The following is a 19,444-nucleotide window of genomic DNA, read 5'->3' as shown; positions in this document are numbered from 1 at the left end:
ACTAATGCAGACTATGTATCTCCAAAAAGAGTAGATAACTTCAAAATTAGAAAGAACATGGTATCACTTGATGTGCTACTGCCTTTTGAGTTTGGGATCTGAGAGGGTATTAACAATACTACTACTTATGCTTAATTTTCTGTATTTTACTTCGCTATTGGATCCAGTCCAAATGATAAATATTTTGTCAGCAAAAATAATCTTCTTTATGAATAATCTGCATCTGGCCACTCAGAGCACTGCTGGAAAAATGCAGTCTACCATAATGTATCACTGGATCAACTGTTCTGCTAGCATGAGTAATGCGTTATCTGCATGGCTTTGCCAATGACCCTTCAGGGGCCAGCCCTATGTTATTGCTGCCTTGTCACAATTTTTCGGTATAGTTTTTTACGGGTATCATGCTGCTGTCCTCTTGGAAGTTAGACACTTCCAGAGGCATCTGGAGACAAGAAGAGAGCAAGTCCTTTCAGGTATGAACAGACCTTGATTTTCATCATGAGGCTGGCTATTTTCTATACAACAGAACACGCTCAGTCTTTTGGAGAACTTAGTAAGAGGGAAGAAGAAATGAATAGGGGAGAGCATCATCCTGGTTCATGATGCGATTGGAGGGAGCTAGAAAACAGCTTGGACAGAGAAGTATTAGGCAAACATGAGAAACCACTCTACCCTAGAAACTACTGCACCAAGAAACTTTTCCCTGGAGTCTGGTTAATATGGTAGCTACTCAAATCCCATGTGCCTTTAACTCTAAATGCCAACTTAAGCCATACCACAATTCCTTCAGCCACTATAGGTCACGCTTCTGTTTACCTTTCATGCTGACCTGCATTTCTTGTGGTACTCGGCAACTGCACATCATTTTTCTGTGGGTTTGTTTTCCAGAAGTGCGTATTCTTTCTTGTGAAGAGTAATTTTTGTTTTAAATTCTGCTTTACCCAGCAGATTTGACACCTCCCCACACCTCCTTTTCAGCTCAGCATTTATTTACCACATTCCACTCAATGGCCGCAAGCATAGAGTTACTGTTACGCTGACTGCAGCTGGTCAGCTAAGACATGCAATCTGCTCTGTCCACTCCAGCTACCTTTCCTGGTGAAGGTCCACAGAAGAAGCTGGCTGAAATGAGTATTCAAAGACAGATGTTCTTCTCAGGAGCAGTTCATTTGTGCTGTGAACCGGGCAGCGTCTGTTTGGCAGTTACGTGCCTAGGACACAGTGCTGGTAAGAAGGTGTGCATGTACTCTTACGAAACCATAGTAGTGTCACAAAAGGTTTCACCTCTTAGCACTGTCTAATACTGGTCTGGGGTCACTTCAAAAGTAGATTATTCTGCAGTCAATCAGAAATCTTGGGTGTTGACAATCCATCAGAGCAGTGCTTAAGAGTGATGGAGAAGTAGACTTATTACTCTCAATGTGCTTAAAGTACACAAATAGAGGTACTGAAACTGCAGTTTACCCAAACTCAGGCAAATTAACAAAAAAATTTATTGAGAGTATTCAATATAGCACCACACAAAAGGTACACTGTGCTTTGTGTTGCCTTTAAGGAACATGCCAGAACACTTTCAAACTAGAAAAACTAATGTAAAAAGCTTTCTTGTTCATCAGCAGAGCTTACTGTTTGCTGTTTAGAGGAGCTATTCTGAAAGAACCACAGCTTTTGTACATAATGTTTTAATGGTCTTCCAAGCAGATTAAGCATTGTTCCCTTACCCATTAGTTCTCTTTCATCTTCTGGGGTTTGAGCTTTGTTCTAAAAAAAAAAAAAAACAAAACTCACTTAGGTCAAGGTGCTTTCTGGAAAAGCATTCAGTCCAGAACTCTTACCAGCAGATCCAACTGACAACATACTAGTCAGCTGCTAAATTCTGTTTCTTGAAAAAGTAACAGAATTTTGATCAATCGTAATTGTGCGAATTGAGCTCTACAAATCAACCCCAGGCAAACTGAGAAAGATTTGGAATCAGCTCTTAATTCTGTCTTGGGCTCAAAGATAAACAAGTAGTACATACTTGATAAAATTACAGATAAATTGCATCATAGAAAAAAGATGGGTGACTTTTGAAGAAGGGTCATTTAGTCCATCTCATTTTTCAGTACAGATTGTTATGCTATAATGGCTTGAAATTACTTACAAGGTGCTTCTAAAGCCCATGGCAGGGGGGTTGGAACTAGATGAATCTTTAAGGTCCCTTCCAACCCAAACCATCTTATGGTTCTATTTCATTCCTAAAATATTTATTGGTCCCTCACATTCCTTACATAGCTGAACTTTGTTTCTTAGCCTGAATTGTTCAGAATGAGTTCTGTGTATTAGCTATTACACTATTACACTTAAATTAAATCGGCTTTATTTTTCCTTTTTGTAATTGAGGTGAACTGGAAATGTTTCTATTTTGCCTGAATATGGACCACACAGATGTTTCAGAACATCCTTTATTTGATGCATCTTGCAGTTAGAGAAAGGCCAGTTTGCATAAAGGGAACCTTAGCAAGTCAACAGTAGTAATAGAGCCATAGTCAAATGAAAGTGTGGAATGGACCCAGTGCTAATGCATATAAAGGGAGTACTGAAAAACTTCTAGGATTCCAGCTTCACTGACTCCAGTATGGAACGTGCTTCTTTATACTCTTCGGCTTCTTCCAATTCTTTTTCATTTTCCTGGAATCAAAAACAAAATTTTTGAGTACTTCGAAAATAATTGACATGGGATTAAATTTAAGAAGGTAACTATGAAAAAATACTGGTAACAACAAACGAGAAGGCTGAGGTACTCAACAACATTTTTGCCTCAGTCTTCACCGGCAATCTCTCTTCCCACACCTCTCAAGTGGATGGACCACAAGACAGGGACTGGAGGAGCAAAGTCCCTCCCACTGTAAGGGAAGATCAGGTTTGAGACCACCTGAGGAACCTGAACATACATAAGTCTATGGCACCTGATGAGATGCATCCCAGAGTCCTGAGGAAATTGGCTGATATAGTTGCCAAGCCACTCTCCATGATACTTGAAAAGTCATGGCAGTCGGGTGAAGTTCCTGGTGACTGGAAAAAGGGAAACATTGCACCCATTTTTAAAAAGCATAGGAAGGAGGACCCTGGGAACTACCGACCTGTCAGCTTCACCTCTGTGCCTGGGAAGATTATGGAACAGATCCTCCTAGAAGCTATGCTAAGGCATGTGGAGGACAGGGAGGTGATTCGAGACAGCCAGCATGGCTTCACCAAGGGCAAGTCCTGCCTGACCAACCTAGTGGCCTTCTATGATGGAGTGACTACATCAGTGGACAAGGGAAGAGCTACTGATGTCATCTATCTGGACTTCTGTAAGGCCTTTCACATGGTCCCCCACAACATCCTTCTCTCTAAATTGGAGAGATACAGATTTAATGGATGGACTGTTTGGTGGATGAGGAATTGGTTAGATGGTCACATCTAGAGGGTAGTGGCCAGCAGCTCGATGTCCTTATGGAGATCAGTGACTAGTGGTGTCCCTCAGGGGTCCATATTGGGACCAGTACTGTTTAACATCTTCATCAATGACATAGACAGTGGGATCGAGTGCACCCTCAGCAAGTTTGCAGATTGACACCAAGCTGAGTGGTGCGGTTGACATGCCAGAGGGACGGGATGCTATCCAGAGGGACCTGGACAAGCTCAAGAAAGAGGGCCTGTGTGAACCTCATGAGGTTTAATAAGGCCAAGTGCAAGGTCCTGCACCTGGGTCGGGGCAACCCCCAGTATCAATACAGGCTGGGGGTGAAGGGATTGAGAGCAGCCCTGCAGAGAAGGACTTGGGGGTACTGGTGTGTGAAAAGCTGGACGTGAGCCAGCAATGTGCACTTGCAGCCCAGAAGGCCAGTCATATCCTGGGCTGCATCAAAAGAAGCGTGGCCAGCAGGTCGAGGGAGGTGATTCTGCCCCTCTACTCTGCTCTGGTGAGACCCCACCTGGAGTACTGCGTCCAGCTCTGGAGTCCTCAGTACAGGAAAGACAGGGACCTGCTGGAGCGGGTCCAGAGGAGGGCCACAGAAATGATCAGGGGGATGGAACACCTCTCCTATGGGGAAAGGCTGAGAGAGTTGGGGTTGTTCAGCCTGGAGAAGAGAAGGCTTCAGGGAGACCTTATTGCAGCCTATCAGTACTTAAAGGGGGCTTATAAGAAAGATGGGGACAGACTTTTTAGCAGGGCCTGTTGCAACAGGACAAGGGGGAATGGCTTTAACCTAAAAGAGGGTAGATTTAGACTAGATATAAGGAAGAAATTTTTTACACTGAGGGTGGTGAAGCACTGGCACAGGTTGCCCAGAGAGGTGGTGGATGCCCCACCCCTGGAAACATTCCAGGTCAGGTTGGACGGGGCTCTGAGCAACCTGATCTAGTTGAAGATGTCCCTGGTCATTGCAGGGGGGTTGGACTAGATGACCTTTAGAGGTCCCTTCCAGCCCAAACCATTCTATGATTCTGTGAAACGAGGGCTATATCATTATTGAAAAGACTAGTTCTACGTGATGCAAAGCCCAGGTAATTTCTTTTGTCCTACTTAAGGTCCAGGATAATGACTGTCATGTGTAGGTATGCATAGGTCAAATCTACTTTTATTCTGTTAAATATTTAAAACCAAGGACAGCATAACTGGAACAAATAACAGACGTCAGAACAAGAGTACCATTAGGAAAAAGCTTAAGCAGATTGACAACTGAAAAAACATACTACTATACAGTTGATTTTAATAAAAGTGCTGAAGGTGAGCTAAGCACAGAAAGCAACCCTTAAAGACTTCCAAATTCTTAACAACAATAGTAATTCCCCCTATTCCTTGTTTTAAGTTTGTACAGTACACTGTATGGATCAATAGCACCACTTCTGCATGCCACTGAAATCTAGACCAGCTAACTGTCAAGTAACTAGTTGAATGACAAACGGACCCTAAATCCTGCCAGGTACTGAGCATTTATTTTGGAAAACAGTAGAGGCATACTACCTGAGGATAAGACACCTTGGGTTTTCCTTTGAGAAAGGATTTGCATTTTAGCCAATAAGATGTGTCTGGGGCTTAATTTAGGATACGTATTTTTAGCCTCACAGTAGCTTTTACATGTGTAGCTGAATTCTTGATGAGAAGGCAGCTTTTAAAATAAGCATGATGATCTCCAAACTTAGTATAGTTTCACTGAATCTATTTGTACAAGATACTATTTATTCCTGCAGGTATTCATATCTTAAAAATGTGGGACTAGTGCTCACCTCACTAATAAATCGTAAGCAGTACTCAGCAAGGACTGTTTCTCAGCTGTCTTGTTTCTTGTCCATAGCACAGTAAAAGTAGTGAGCAAAGTATTTTTACTATTTCAGTTCACTACAAGCACAGTATATATATCTGCACTATCTAAAAAACTACCTAACATGGGTGAACTATTTTTTCTGATCATATAACTAGCACGGGAATTCAGAGTCCATTCTAGCAGTTCAGTATTTAAGTGTATGTTGAGTGTACATTCCCTTAAAGACAGCTTCTAATATTCTAACACACGCAGTTTTCATAGACTGAAGACCAAGTCTACAAAGACAGTTATCTAAAATGAAATATTGACATGTTATAGGATGCTAGTTTTGGGACCTATAAAAAGTAATTCTTCATCCAGTTCTAATAAGTTGCAATTGCACTGCAGACAAGCATGTTTATCCAAGTTCATCAAGGAACAGCAGCATTTCTTGATCAGTGGGTTATGGTGCTATACTTACTAGTAGTTGAGCAAGATCTGCATGTGCAACTTCTAATCTGCGCTGGCAGTCTGGAATCATCATTCGTGACTCTTGTAAGATCTCGATCTGTGAAAATTAGAAGCCAATGAAATGAGAATGTATTCCAGATAGGAACGTTATTTTTTAAGATAAGTCTTTACTCTGAAAAATCAGTAGTCCAGTCATTATCTAGGAACTTTGGAACAGTTGTACCTATTTTTTGAATAGGCTTTTTTATTAAAAGACACTCAACATAATTGCTTAAAACTCTGTTAATTTGCTGGACACTTCCATTTACTTTGTGCTTAATTAAACATAAAGTATTAAGTGCAAAAGAGTATTTAGAATAATTTTTCCCTTAGAAAAAAGTACCGCTGGGTAAGCTTTCCATACAGCATTTGTTAAAAAGGCTATTTAAAACAAACTTTCTCCTGCTGTCGTGAAGCAGCTTCATCCAAAATGGGATCAGCTGGTTATATAAATATCTCCTGCATCTTTTGGGTAATAAAGAAAAACAGCGTTCAGATAATACCACATAGAGATAATTACTGCATGAAAAAAGTTATTGAGTTATTGATCACATTGTGTGCACACTGCAGGAGGCTCTGACTGAAATACAAAGGTAAAGAAAAATGAAAAGCAAAGATCAGCAGGCTCATATTTTTGATGCTTATCATGCATAAAAAGTTATTACTTATCCTTGTGCTTCATTTTAGGAGAAAGATTATTCTCACCATGCACTTTGAACAAAATTACTAAACTGGCACCCCACTGAATCTGAACGTCCTGCCTCCTCCTACAGAAAACAACTTCAGATTTAAACAAGGGAACATTTATTTCATGGAACATTTCTGGATCTGAAATCCAACCACTGAGAAGAAAAGGTGTGCAGAGTTGTTCAGTAATGTTAAATCTATTTAGAAATGAAAATCTGTTAGATATTTAAATATGAAACCTCTTCTGCATTCAGGATAACCTGCAACAGAAGGTGTTCCCTTTAAATGGCTTCCCTCATTCTGTCATTCCTATGTTGTATTCTCTTTTCAGTGTTAATGCTGCTGTACTGAAGGGTCATTGTAAAAGGGAAGATAAGCTATAGCTAAGAAGGTATTTATGCATACAGGGAGGCCTTATGTAGTAAGACATTATCACCATGTTTTTAAGTGTCATATATTTAAGTTCTTAGTTCAAGTCATTTTTGAGAGAAAGACTTTAAAAACTTTGTTTCTAATTTTCTTCCAGAGAATCTAGGGCAAAACCTGTATACTTTAATGAAGCAAAGATGGGAGATAAATGTTTAAAAAAAAAAAAGTTAAGCATCCCTAAGTTCTAGTTCTTACGGGTATTATCACTTTTCTTTTAAGCATTCAGTGTTGGATTATATTAAAAATGTAAGACTAGGAACTCTGCATATCACACTTTCAGCAGTGAATGAATAAATAAAGGTTTATAACTTCCATAGAATGAGGTGTGCCATAAACTGCATGAGATGATGCCTTCTGCTTTATGTAATAGAAATTTGTCATAACAAGAATACCTACAGGAGTGAAAATATCCAGTAATTACTTCCTTGGGCCAGTATTGCTAAATACTTCTGTATTGTAAAGGTGGTAGATGATATGAAAAGTAGTAACTTATTTGATATATGCCACTCAATAAGCGACCTGGGAAGGCATGTAAATCTAGAATCTGTAAGCTGTAGTCCTGGCTGCTGTAAGAAAAGAACAAAACTACCCCAATCACTCTGTTCAAAACAGAATTTGACTGAGATCCAAAGGGGTACCCGAGTTTTATTTAGATTTGCCTGCAGTTAATGCAATAATAAATAAAAACCAGAAGAATGATAAATCCTCAAACTATATTCAGTAGATGCAAACAGTTGGAGATTGGAACAGGAATTTTGTGGAACCAATATTGTTAGTTGATTACCAAACTACCTATGCAAACTTTGATAACTTCTAATAAAACACATTTTTTCAGGTAATGCTGATAATCCCAGATAGACCATTTACTGTTACAAATGTATACAATAAAGCAAAGTCAAAAGCTCACATAATGACATAAGCTTTAGGACTGGAAGTTTTGAAGCGTTTGCTCTCCAAATTCTATCAAAATTCTATCAAACTTTCTGACTGAACTCTAAGGAGTTCAAATTATAAGCAGGTCACAGAGGAAGGTGTTACATGAAACTGATCTAACTTTGCAAAGAACCATAAATATCTGCAAGGTTTCTGTGAATTACAATGCCAAACAGAAGTATTAAAAAACTGGAGTAACTAAAGTGCATCTAAATAGTGTTAAGACAAATGCAATGAAGCACAAAAATACGTACAGGGAGAAGCAAACTGAATTTGTTGTCAATAAGTGCACATAGGACCGAAAGAGCTATTGTGGCTACAGTGAGGATGATGTCCCCTTTCCTTTGAGTGTACTGAAAAAGGCAGTTAAACAAATCTTTCCAACCAGCCACATTTCTAGTCAGTTGTCTTTCAGGATTGAAGGTGTTTCTACTAAGGGAGCAGATGTCTGGCATCTTTCAAAAGAAAGCAGGTTCCTCAGGTGTGATGGAGCTCTCTAACTAACTGTTGGGGTGTACATAGCATATTTACTAAATGTGATGTGGATTTTTTGTAAATTGGATCAGATGTCAAAGAACTGGTGTGCCTAATGCACCATCAATAGCCTTCAATCTGTTTTCCATAAATTCAAGATTGCAGTGACAGATAAAGCAAAATAGATGCAAAGACACAGATCCACCTACCAGTTGCTTAAGTGGAAGGGCACCATAACTAAAATCAGACAATTACTTCACACATTCAAAATAAGCACAAAGGCCAAACACAACTCTATGAGAAATAGCTGAGGAGGTAATGCCCAAGGCTTTAAACATAAGCAACTTTGATTTTTAGCAGGTCACACAATGAAAGTTCAAAGCTACTATTTCAACTTTAAGGCAGATCAGAGCTGCTCATGAGGCAGATTCTCTACTTTTTGGATCACCCAAGCACTTACACTGAAACAAATTTTTGATAATTTGAGAATACAAATAAATATTACTGCTTATGAGTGTTGATACCAAGTATTCTGCAACAGGAAGCAATTTTGCTCAGCCTGACATGTATTGTATAATGGGACAACAGTTTTATCAGCTTCAAGAAGATGGAAGCAGTTTGGTTTGGTTTTTTTTTTCCAGCTGACCCACATCTAACCAAGAGATTTAGAAATACGCAGATCCACAAATAATTTGAAAACAACAAGAAAACCTCCATAGGGCTTTCTGTCTTTCCTTGATCTTAGAAGGAGAGCCTAATAAACTACTGGGTCACAGGGTATAGTGACAATATTGTTTTATATGGCAGGAGTGGTGTTCTAAACACAAAAGATATAGGCTAAAAAAAAGAGAAACATGAATGAGTCATATATGTATGAATTATATACACAGACATGAATATATATTCATGCTTTTAAATACTGCCTTATAATGACTTGCCCTTTGACTGTTGCACAGGTAATCATAACAGCATGGATCTGCTCAAAGATGGTAGGGAGGAAAAGAAAAAAACATGCAAATAATTCAGTTTGCTAAGAAAAGTGTTACTTGTTTGAACTACTTTTCATCAGAAACTTTGTAACACACTTGGAATCCATTGACTAATTACAGCCATAGCTGATGGAAGGACAGAGACCCAAAAGAAAAAAGGACATCTCTAAGAATCATGAACATCAACGGTTCCAAAATTAATAATCCTAAGGAAAAGACTGTAGCACAAACTAAACAGTCATGCTAAGGCTACTGGTTGGCTAATCAACATATTTGTAACTTAAATCCACAGCATGGTATTACTTCTTGCCTCACTGGTAATCAGGGAATATAAAGGCACAAGGTACTGGGCCAGGGTGGTGCCGCAGGGACAGCATAGGTGATGTAGGAGAAAGCTGGGCACAGGGAAGGCAGGAACTCAGAGGAGATACAGCATTAAGGTGAATATGGAGGGAAAAAAACCCAAATGTACACAAAAACTGTAGGAAACTAAGTTTTATTAGTTCTATTTCTTTAGAAGCAACTTGTCTTATTTTCACGTAGCAGGCCCAAAAGAAGCTTGAGCTATCCACGAATACAGGATACAAGAGCACACTGCAGTCCGTTGTAGGTGAGTTGTCAAATACATTGATCAAAACACTTCTGAAAGACCATGAAGAAAAGCTTGCTGTAAAGAATTAGAGAACATTGTTTTGTTTCTATAGTGCTTGAGCATTTCAAGAACTGAAATGACCATGTATCAACCACAAACCACCTACCATTTGTAGCAAGAAAGCTGGAGGAGAAGACCCTCTAGAGATCTGATGCCTCAGTATTTCAAATGAGCTTTCTCTGCAGCTCCTCTCAGGTGAGGGCCAGTCCTGGTTCTTCTAAAGCAGATCACTTGAGGACATAAAAGGCAGAAAGGTTCCTTTTGTCTTTTTGGAAAACAGTTTGTCACTGGCTGTTTTCCACTAGTGTACAAGTGTCAGGTTTTCTTCATTGTCAGCGGTGGGGGGTGGAAGGAGAACACCACATGACTTGAAGCTAAAAAATTGAGATCTTTTCAGAGGACAGAAGCAAAACTCCATGTCCTCCACTGAAAAAGTTTTTAATTAAATATGCTGTATCATAAATTACAGATATTGCTCCTTTTAAATTAACTTAGAAGATTGGTAATGGAATTATCCATTACAGAAAGTTGTTATTTAATCATCAGGCAGCATATTTCCTTCCAGCAACTCAAAATTCTACCTGAACAGATCCATGCTGATGCGAGTATAAACCTCACCCTGTAAACAAGTGAGAGGTGGTAAACATCTGAACAACAAGGTTTCTTTGGGAGTGGCATACAGAAAACACTGACAAAAGAATGACTTGCTTTCCCAACAAGAATGGCTCAATCTTGTTTGAACAAATAGCCAAATTTTCCCTCTGCCCTCCCCTCCGCCCAGTTTTTTGTGGGGGAGGTTAAGCTTGGGGGAGAGGTTGAGAGGGTTGAGGTTTCTTTGGGTTTTTTGGTTATTTATTAAGATAGAGATCCTGAATCCATGCTTAATGTAATGCATGCTTTGCTAAAAGGTAGCAGGCTGGTTAGGAGATGTTTTAGAATAAGCTTCAAGGTTTGGGAGGAATCCCTCATCTGTTTTGTGGAGATGAAATGCCTGGGGAAGTATTTGTGCTAAAATTGGAAGCAGAACAGACATGGGAAGTTCCCTAAACAGACAGAAGGCAGAAAAGTCAAGTCCAGATTTTTTCCCTCCCTCTAGAGCACAGGAAAAGTGAGCCCAACTGAAGAAGAAATGAATCATATCCCATCTTGGTGGCAGATCTTTTCTACCATGGGAATGTTGCCATACTAACTTATTCCAAATACTGCATGAATGCCTTTAATCTTCAGCATAAAGTCTGGAATCCAAAAGGTATTTACACCTGCCTAGATAAAAAGGAAAACAGGAGGGAAAAAGGAAGATCACAGTAATGATTTTTCATCAGTTGGTCTCTTTCAGAAAGCACATTAGGCAATAAAACCAAAGTTTGAAAGCATTTTTAATACCATTTGTATGTTAGGAATATTATTCTGTAGTTAGTACAGAGAATTCCAAGTTGCTAGCTTTTCAGGAAACAAACTGTGCTTGTTAAGGATACTGTCCAAATACATAAGGGGGAGCATTAGATTCTTCATTAGCATTTCCACTGCCTCTTTACCTAAGCAACTGAAGCTAGAGTTCAGATTATTAAGCAAAGATCATCTATTATTAGAAAAAAACAAACCCAAAAAAACCCTTATGAAAATAATCAGACTGAAGTGCAACTGTATGTTTCATCTAATCTTAACTGTACTTGATTGGTGAGAAGAATGAAACTTTGTTTGAACCATGGGGTGTGGGGTGGAAAGAGCTAAAAATGTAGCTGAGCTAACCAGAGTATTTCTTTGAGGCTAAATAGACGTTTGAAAATGAAAAAGTTACAGAACATTGCAATGTTCCCTTCAGCGAGAACTCCTCCAGTAACAAGATTAGCAGCAAATCCTCACTGTCCACAATAATTTTCCAAAACAATACACATTGTTTCCAAACGTATTTCTTTTTAGCTGTTTCAGGAGATACTCTGCCGTTCACTCAACAAAGCAATAGAAATATTGCTGTTTTCATTAATATTTGTAAAAAAACCTGTGTATTAGCAATATGTACTATATGCACTTTTATGTACTCTTTGGCATGCAGATATTATATTCTATGTTAAGTCCATTGGATTTTTAATTCATCTGGAAATGACATTACACAAGAAGTAATTTGGAACTGTAGGATAACTTTTTAAAAGTGGAAATTTATCATTTATCAGTAAAAATGCTGGCAGTTAAACTCCAGAGTGTATCTACAATCCCACTGAGAAGAAACAAGGAATAGATACCTCAGGCTTTTCCCACACTCACAAGCCTCAAGATAAAAGCATTAAATGAGAAACTATGTTTATGTACGAGACACATCAACAACAGAAATACAGAAAACTACTGGTTCCTATCACTAGTCTGCACTCATGAGTGATTACAGTGTGAAAAGTTTCTATTACAGATAAAGTATTATAAAGCTCTGTGTAAAGTCTTAATATGAGACCCATTACAACTGTGTAGAAACTAAGGCTTCATTGCGAAAAAATGCACATGGAGTTACAATTGCACTACATGCTGCTACCACTCAGGGTTCCTCATGACCCTCTACAGAAACTATATGCAGAATTTACACCTGGTGGAATACATCAAAAGTCTTTTAATATTTTTTCCTAATTTCTACAAACCTGATAAATTTTATATACAATAGTTCCATTTATAATAAGATTGTTTTCAATCTAGTATTTTATTAAAGTAGTTAATAACCCTTTTTCCTACAAGTCTCATGGTTGAAGATAGTGTGATTTGGAGATACAAAAACATACACAAATTTTTCTTTCATAGCCTTTTTTTTTTCCCCCCAAATACTGCTCTTCATTTATTATGTTTTTCCTGCCAATTTGGCTCAAATGAATTGTTACAAGCTTTCCCCTAAATTCTAAACATCTCATCTGCCTTTTGTAGACAAAAGCAGATGATAGCAGAGTGGTGTTTATTTTTTTTTTTTTAAATAAGCTGTAAGTGATGGAAAAGGAAGGGCTTCCTTGCCCCATAATGCTAGAGATTCTTTCCCTGTGATATACAACCTACCACAAGTAGTTCTCGCCCAGCTTGGATTCAGCTGAAGTACCCGAGTTGAGACACAGCAAGTAGTGTGAATACAACATGCACCCAGGACAATGGTAATATACAGGTGTTACGAGTGAAAAGCAGGTGCAGATCCCTCAGGGATAAGAGGCACAACACTCAGCAAGTGAAAGCTCTGGCTTCATTGAAAGCATAGTGCTACCACAATGGGAGCCCCGGGACACTGATGCTAATCAAAATGGGGACCGGACGCAGTGGAGCCCTGCTCGGAGGTGAAGCTCAAAGGACAGCGCTACAGTGGTGGATAATAAAACTTGTGCTGATTAACATATACATATGCAATGGCCTGTTTTGCTCATTAGTGAACTCGCTGATGCACTACAGGTGCTGTTGTCTGAATTCCGAGATCCACCATCACGCTCATGCCCTTGCAAAGGTGGGGGCAGATGAGGGAGGAAGCAAACTATCCTGGGTTACCGTGACAACAAGATAAAACATGGTTGGGACTCTACATATTCAGATGGGAGGAAGGGTACTATCCTGGGTTACCATAACAAAATCTTCTCGCGCTCTACAATGGGGTCTTCAAGTTATAATCTTGGTCAGCATAAACTAGCAGTGCGAGAAGACTGTCCTTTTTGTTTCTCTGATATTGAATCTGCTCCTTATTAAATAAGTCTTTCTGGACAGTACAGGTGAAGGCTGGTATCTAACAACTGCCAACTACCCTAGTTGGTCACTGCCTCAGGTAGAGATCACTTGAGTTCACAGGAACCACAAGCTGCCCCACTGCATAACAAGTTAGGAGAAAATACTGAGTCAAACCCTAACTATCGTTCTACAAAGGGACTGATCCCTCCTTACAGACCAGACACACCCTAAAGTCTACATATGCTGTAGGAATGGCATTATTAATTTTAAAGTAAAATCTTCCGTAGTCACTTCTGTACTGTTAAATCGTATGTTCTACTGCAGAGTTGTAACTAGAAAGCTAAATGAGAACAGTAGTACAGTAAGAGGTAAGTAATGCTTTTAAGCTTCCCTCCCTCAACTCTGGATTGATCTGTATATACATACCTGATTTAGCTGATACCTCAGATAAAATAAGTTAAAATTACTCTCCTAGTTTCAAATGATTGAATTCATTCCCATCCCCCAAATGTTACTTTTCATTACTGAAATAAAAACCACAACCATATTTTTAAATAAATACAATTATTCAGATTAGGAATTATTAACTAAAAGCAATTCTTAAAATGTGTAACTACAGATATTTTTCCTGAAGAATGTCTCGAAGTATTAGCTCTAGCCAAAGCATGGTTCTGAGCAAACTCTCCTGGTATTATATAATTTTCTTTAGAGTAACAGATTTGATCCTATGAAAAGTGTGCGCATTCTTTCTGAGCCTCCAAATTCTTCATAACCTAAAATATTAACAACTTCCAGAATGCAAAGTGCACTAAAAGAACAAGTAGTGAAGATGTCATTGGAGGAACTGATTGCTTTCAAAGCGGATCAGGCAATTCCTGAATGAATCGAGACTATTCTCTGTGAAGGCTTTTGTCATTGGTCTCTGAGAATACCTCGAGTAGTGTGTAACATTTCATTTCACAGCAGAAGTTCACAGCCTGTGCTGTTTTTTGACTTTGATGGTATCTTGCAGGTCACTGCGGAAATATCACGGTGCAGTCAAATAATCTGATGAATGGGGGACACTAAAAATGGGAATTGCATTCATTAGTTCTTGTTAGCACCAGCGGATCTTCAGAAAGACTACTGTTTTGTAGGATCTTAGAGTCTCAGTCCCTGGTGAGGCAGAAGACAGCTCAGCTCTATAAATACAATTCTTTATTTGTACACAAATTCTTTATTTGTATTTCTTTCCCATGGCATAACGAAAGCAAGGCAGGACATCTACACATGAACTGAAAACTGAACTTACTGAAAAAGTTGGTTTAGCTTGTTCTAAAAGGGCTTTCTCCTACCTTGTTTTCATTAATTTTTATATTTGAGTTTTGTTTAACTTATTCTTCCATTGTTTAAAAATGAAGATGGGAGAACAGTAGGTTAGGTTTTATAACATGAGGCCACCAGACTATTGAAACAAGTGAAAATAATTTTAATTTACAGTTTCAGTTTCTGTGAAGATTTAAGAGAAAACATCTGGGAAATGCTTGGAAAAAAAACAGAGTTAAAATACAACATATTTAGTTGAAAGAATATAAAGGCCACAGTTAAACACAGACATGCCACACTTCTGTAAAGAATAAACACGTATCTCCCAAACCCAGGCCTCTTCTCAGTGAGAAGGAAACTTGACACTCCTTCTCCTTCCAAAAGGGCATGTACCAACTGTCTGCAACCACTGTCCTTTCTGGAGAACCTTCCAAGAAAGACTTAATCATATTTTAATAGTGACACTAAACCATACTCTTGAGCAGATGAAACTACAGCATGCACTTTGCTAGTTAGTGACTTCACTACAAACTCCAGCAGCTGCTAGGAGCAGCTGCATACCCATTGCTCTCTCTCTTTGAGGTCTGTGATTTTAGCAAAGAGTATACTCTAGTATACTCAACAGTTGAAATGTTTCATCTTCACACTAACTATGAAGCATTCTCACTTCACTGTAACATTTGCACTTACCGGCAAGCACTTAGTTTACCTAAATGCATCCAGACCGTGTATTTTCAGGTTCTTGGTATTTCTGAGAAAGAGTTCGTGATGGCCTCATACACACTGTTAGTGAGTGATAGCCATCCTGACACCAAGTGCTAAGTAATCCACATGCAGTCTCCTTAGAATTTAACAGTTCTGGAGTAAAGGAAGTTTCTACAAATGCTTATTATGACTTTTATAATTGACAGGATTTTAGCCTAGTACTTACATAACAGGAGTCTGGAAAAATGTACAGGATATTCTTCTACTTAAGGATGACTATGATTAAATGAAAGCAAAGAAGGATTTTATAAAACAAGTTTCAGGACAGTTTACCTGTTTCTTAATTCCATAATCATCACATGCTTCAGCTTTCATTTTCTCAATCTTTTCTTCTTGCTGTTTTGCTTCTTTTTCATACATAACTTTTTCTTTGGCCAATCTGCAATTAAACCAAGTGATTGTGTTAACCTCGTTCTATTGCAGTAAAAAGTTACACCATCGATAACAAAAAAACACCCCTGAACGCTGCAGCCCTATAAGATAATACACATTTTTATAAAAAAAGGCTCTTAACCACTGCAAAAAAAATGCATCTCGGAAATGCTGAATTTAGCTATAACGTATAATGATTCTTATAAGAATAATTTAAATTAAAAATATTTTTAAAGATTCTGTGTGGGCTTATCCATATAGAATATCCTAAAAAAGCTATATATTGGTACTTCATTTCAAGTACATAACAGAAACAGATAAGCTGCCTTGTAGATCTGGATGACTGCTAATAAAGACAGTAGTACAGAGAAGAAAGCTACCTATCTCAAAAAAAGTCCTCACATCATAGGTAGCCAAAACAAACGATATTAAGATATCTGCAAAGACAACATTGTTATCATCAGCGTTTAGATTAGCATTTGCCAGACTCTCAACATCATCCAGGTTCTGATAGTTTTGCAAGTGACCTATATTGGCTGTCACAGTCATGTGGCCTTTCCTCTTTCCTATTCACTACTAAGTAACACCACTGCACTTGCATTATTAGATGAATAATGATAGACATCCTTCTTAGTAGTAACTCTGAAAAAAGTTATCGCATGTAAATGAAAAGAAACAGCACTTTCGGGTTCACAAACTGTGATCCCAGAATGTTTTTTCCCTGATCACTACATTTCATGCCATTAAATGCATTATTTCCCATACTAGTTTTCATACAAAATAACGAAAAGTAAAACTCCCAAATTACACAGTAGCCTCACAGTTTTGTGTTCCTTAGAGTATTTTCTCCATTTACCTTGATGCTGGTTTGGGGGTTATAGACAAAAGTAACAGTTCCATAATTTACGTTATAGCAATTTTCTTTATGGCCTATCTTTCAAAGGGAAAAGAATCCATCATTTAATCCTAATAATGGACCCATACTTGGGAGCAGGATACTTTTTGTTAACAAGCATAGACTCAAGAGAAATATAAAAAAATTTGAAGGTCAGAAGGGAGTATTAAGGTAGTCTAGTCTGATGCCGTACAGTAATTTTTACATTGCAGGTCCATTATCAAACTTTACTTGTTTTTACTGCAATCTTATGTTGCATCCCCAATTTGTTACGTATGTTCATTAGGTATATGTTGGATTACATAATGCCAGATCTGAACCAAAACATCCTTCAGGATCTGGAGAATGATGACGTAATTTCTGATCAGCTAATTCAGGACCAAAACAAACATTGAGATGCTACTGCAAACCTGACAGCATGCCAAAGAAAATCCTTCCCCAAACAAGAATAAGCATCAGATCAGCCTATATAAGATTGTTTAAGGAGAACATAACAGCCAAAAGAACATAATCAGATCCAAGAAGTAAAGAATATATTAAACAAATGAGAAGAGAATAAATAAAGGTCTAGTAGAGAGCTTCGTGGTCCCGTTAGCATATCAGAGCAAATTAATTCCTAATTTGCAACAGTTAAGTGCCTTACTAGAAGGGCTGCTGAGGAGGGACAGAATGGTACTGGGGTGACAAGAACCTTTTGTGAACTGAACCTGCCACAAAAGCACCACTGCAGTAATATCTTGAGAAAAATTCCAAAGAGAATATACTGATTTTGCAACAGCAGGAACTTTCTCTGCTTTTGCTGCCTGCTTTTGTTAGAGTTTACATCATCAGAATTGTTTTGCTAAAATAGCCTTAAGCTGTGGCTCCACAACAGTTGATCTAAGTTGAGCTGTGGCAACACGCACCTGAACTTGTTTCAACCCCCATGGAGTCACGTTATCAGCAAGGGCCTTCAGCCTTATGAAGAATCTTTAGAAGCGTGCAGAGCATGTAGTGTAGGGTATCATCTAGGCCAGTTTCTACAAGTCAGCCAAGTATTTGCTTTGAGAAGTAGTACTGGGGAAAGATAGCAGCCTAATTACTAATAATAAAGACACTAAATCAGTGGCTGTAATTCCAACTACTGGAACTAGCTCCAGTATTAGCATCAGCAAATATTGATTTAATAGAGGATGAGTTAATTGTTTGATCAAGGTTGCTTGATTTAATTCCAGACGGTATTATTTGCTTTGCTATTTTTAGGTTCCAAAAAAGTTAATTTTGATCAACCTGTAAGACAGATGATTTTTTTCTTGAATGAGAACAGCAAATTCCCTTGAGGAGCAGGGGGAGAGAGGTATGATTGAAAGCAGTTTTTATGTTGATTCACTTACTGAAGTGTGTATGCCATTGAAACTAAAGGCAACTTGCACCGCTAAACCCAGTATTTTTAATTATTTTAACTTTTAGCTAAAACAAAAGGCACAATGTTTGTCATTACTTATGTTTCCACATTACATTTTCACATTCACATCTCCCTCTATGCACGCTAACTTTTCAAACTTACTGCTATTCAAGTTTGCTTGCTTTTATCAAACAGGAAAGGACTGCATGTTCTGGCCTAGTTTAGAATTTAACTTGATTTTTTGCACACCGTTCTCATCTCTGGATACTTAAGAATTGCATCCATATTTATCTACCTATTTCTGTTTCTGTAGTAATTGTGCATTTCAGAAGTAGAACTCGAAATATTCTGCTTTCAAAAAAGGAAACACATGAAACCTGAAATATAAGACTGTTTTCTGTGACAAATATTCCATTGCACTTTGTTCAGTAATCAGAATTGTCCAATTTAACGTTCAATTTATTATTCGTAAGATTGGGATGCTGATGTTTAATGCTATTAAGAAGCTCTGATTTGAAAACATTTCCCATACTAGATCCTTCCTCTAGATGTCATGAAGCCATTTCTACTGAACATATAGCTTGGGGAGATGCCAAATTAAATCAATAGCTTGCTTTCAAAAGGAAAGTGAAATTTCATAATGGAGCAATACTACCCCTTAATCACTTCTTTAAAATTTCAGCAGAATTCTACACAAAAATACCCACATGATACTTTGTTCCTCTCTTCTTCCTTTATCCTTTGTCTATCTAGAAGCAAGATCCTGTGTTGGGTTTTTGTTTGTTTGTTTTGGAGGGGTTTGGGGTGGTGGTGTTTTTTTTTTTTCTTCTTCTTCCCCAAAAGATTAAAATGTATACTAAACCAGAATCTTTATGTATGGTGTGATTATACACAGTGAACAGAACAAATAGGTCAGTAGGTACCAGAAAAAGCCAGACCATAATTTGTTGCATTTCAAGTACACAGGTCATTTATAGATGAAAAAACCTGCAACCATAAAAAGCACTACAGGCATAACTTTAGCAGACATACTACAGTGTTGTAAGAAATATAAGCTACAGTAACTTTAACTTTTAACTGGAAGAATCCAGAATGAAAAAA

The 19,444-nt window shown here is 38.1% G+C and overlaps 1 protein-coding gene across 1 annotated transcript in view; it reads right to left on the bottom strand.

The window, feature by feature from the left end:
* Nucleotides 1-2,430: 2,430 nt before the first annotated feature.
* LOC143172660 (tubulin-specific chaperone A-like) overlaps nt 2,431-19,444 on the bottom strand; it is a 32,080-nt gene continuing 15,066 nt past the window's right edge. The window contains exons 2-4 of the mRNA XM_076362320.1: nt 15,966-16,071; nt 5,755-5,841; nt 2,431-2,670 (exon numbers count right to left, since the gene is read on the bottom strand). Of these exons, the coding sequence (XP_076218435.1) occupies nt 2,590-2,670; nt 5,755-5,841; nt 15,966-16,071 (274 nt within the window). The 3' untranslated portion in view covers nt 2,431-2,589. The remainder of the gene's footprint in view (nt 2,671-5,754; nt 5,842-15,965; nt 16,072-19,444) is intronic.

Source organism: Aptenodytes patagonicus, chromosome Z, assembly GCF_965638725.1.
Source record: "Aptenodytes patagonicus chromosome Z, bAptPat1.pri.cur, whole genome shotgun sequence".
NCBI classification, from domain to species: domain Eukaryota; kingdom Metazoa; phylum Chordata; class Aves; order Sphenisciformes; family Spheniscidae; genus Aptenodytes; species Aptenodytes patagonicus.
Note: the sequence above shows the minus strand (reverse complement) of the source record. Positions and strands in the feature narration are given on the sequence as shown.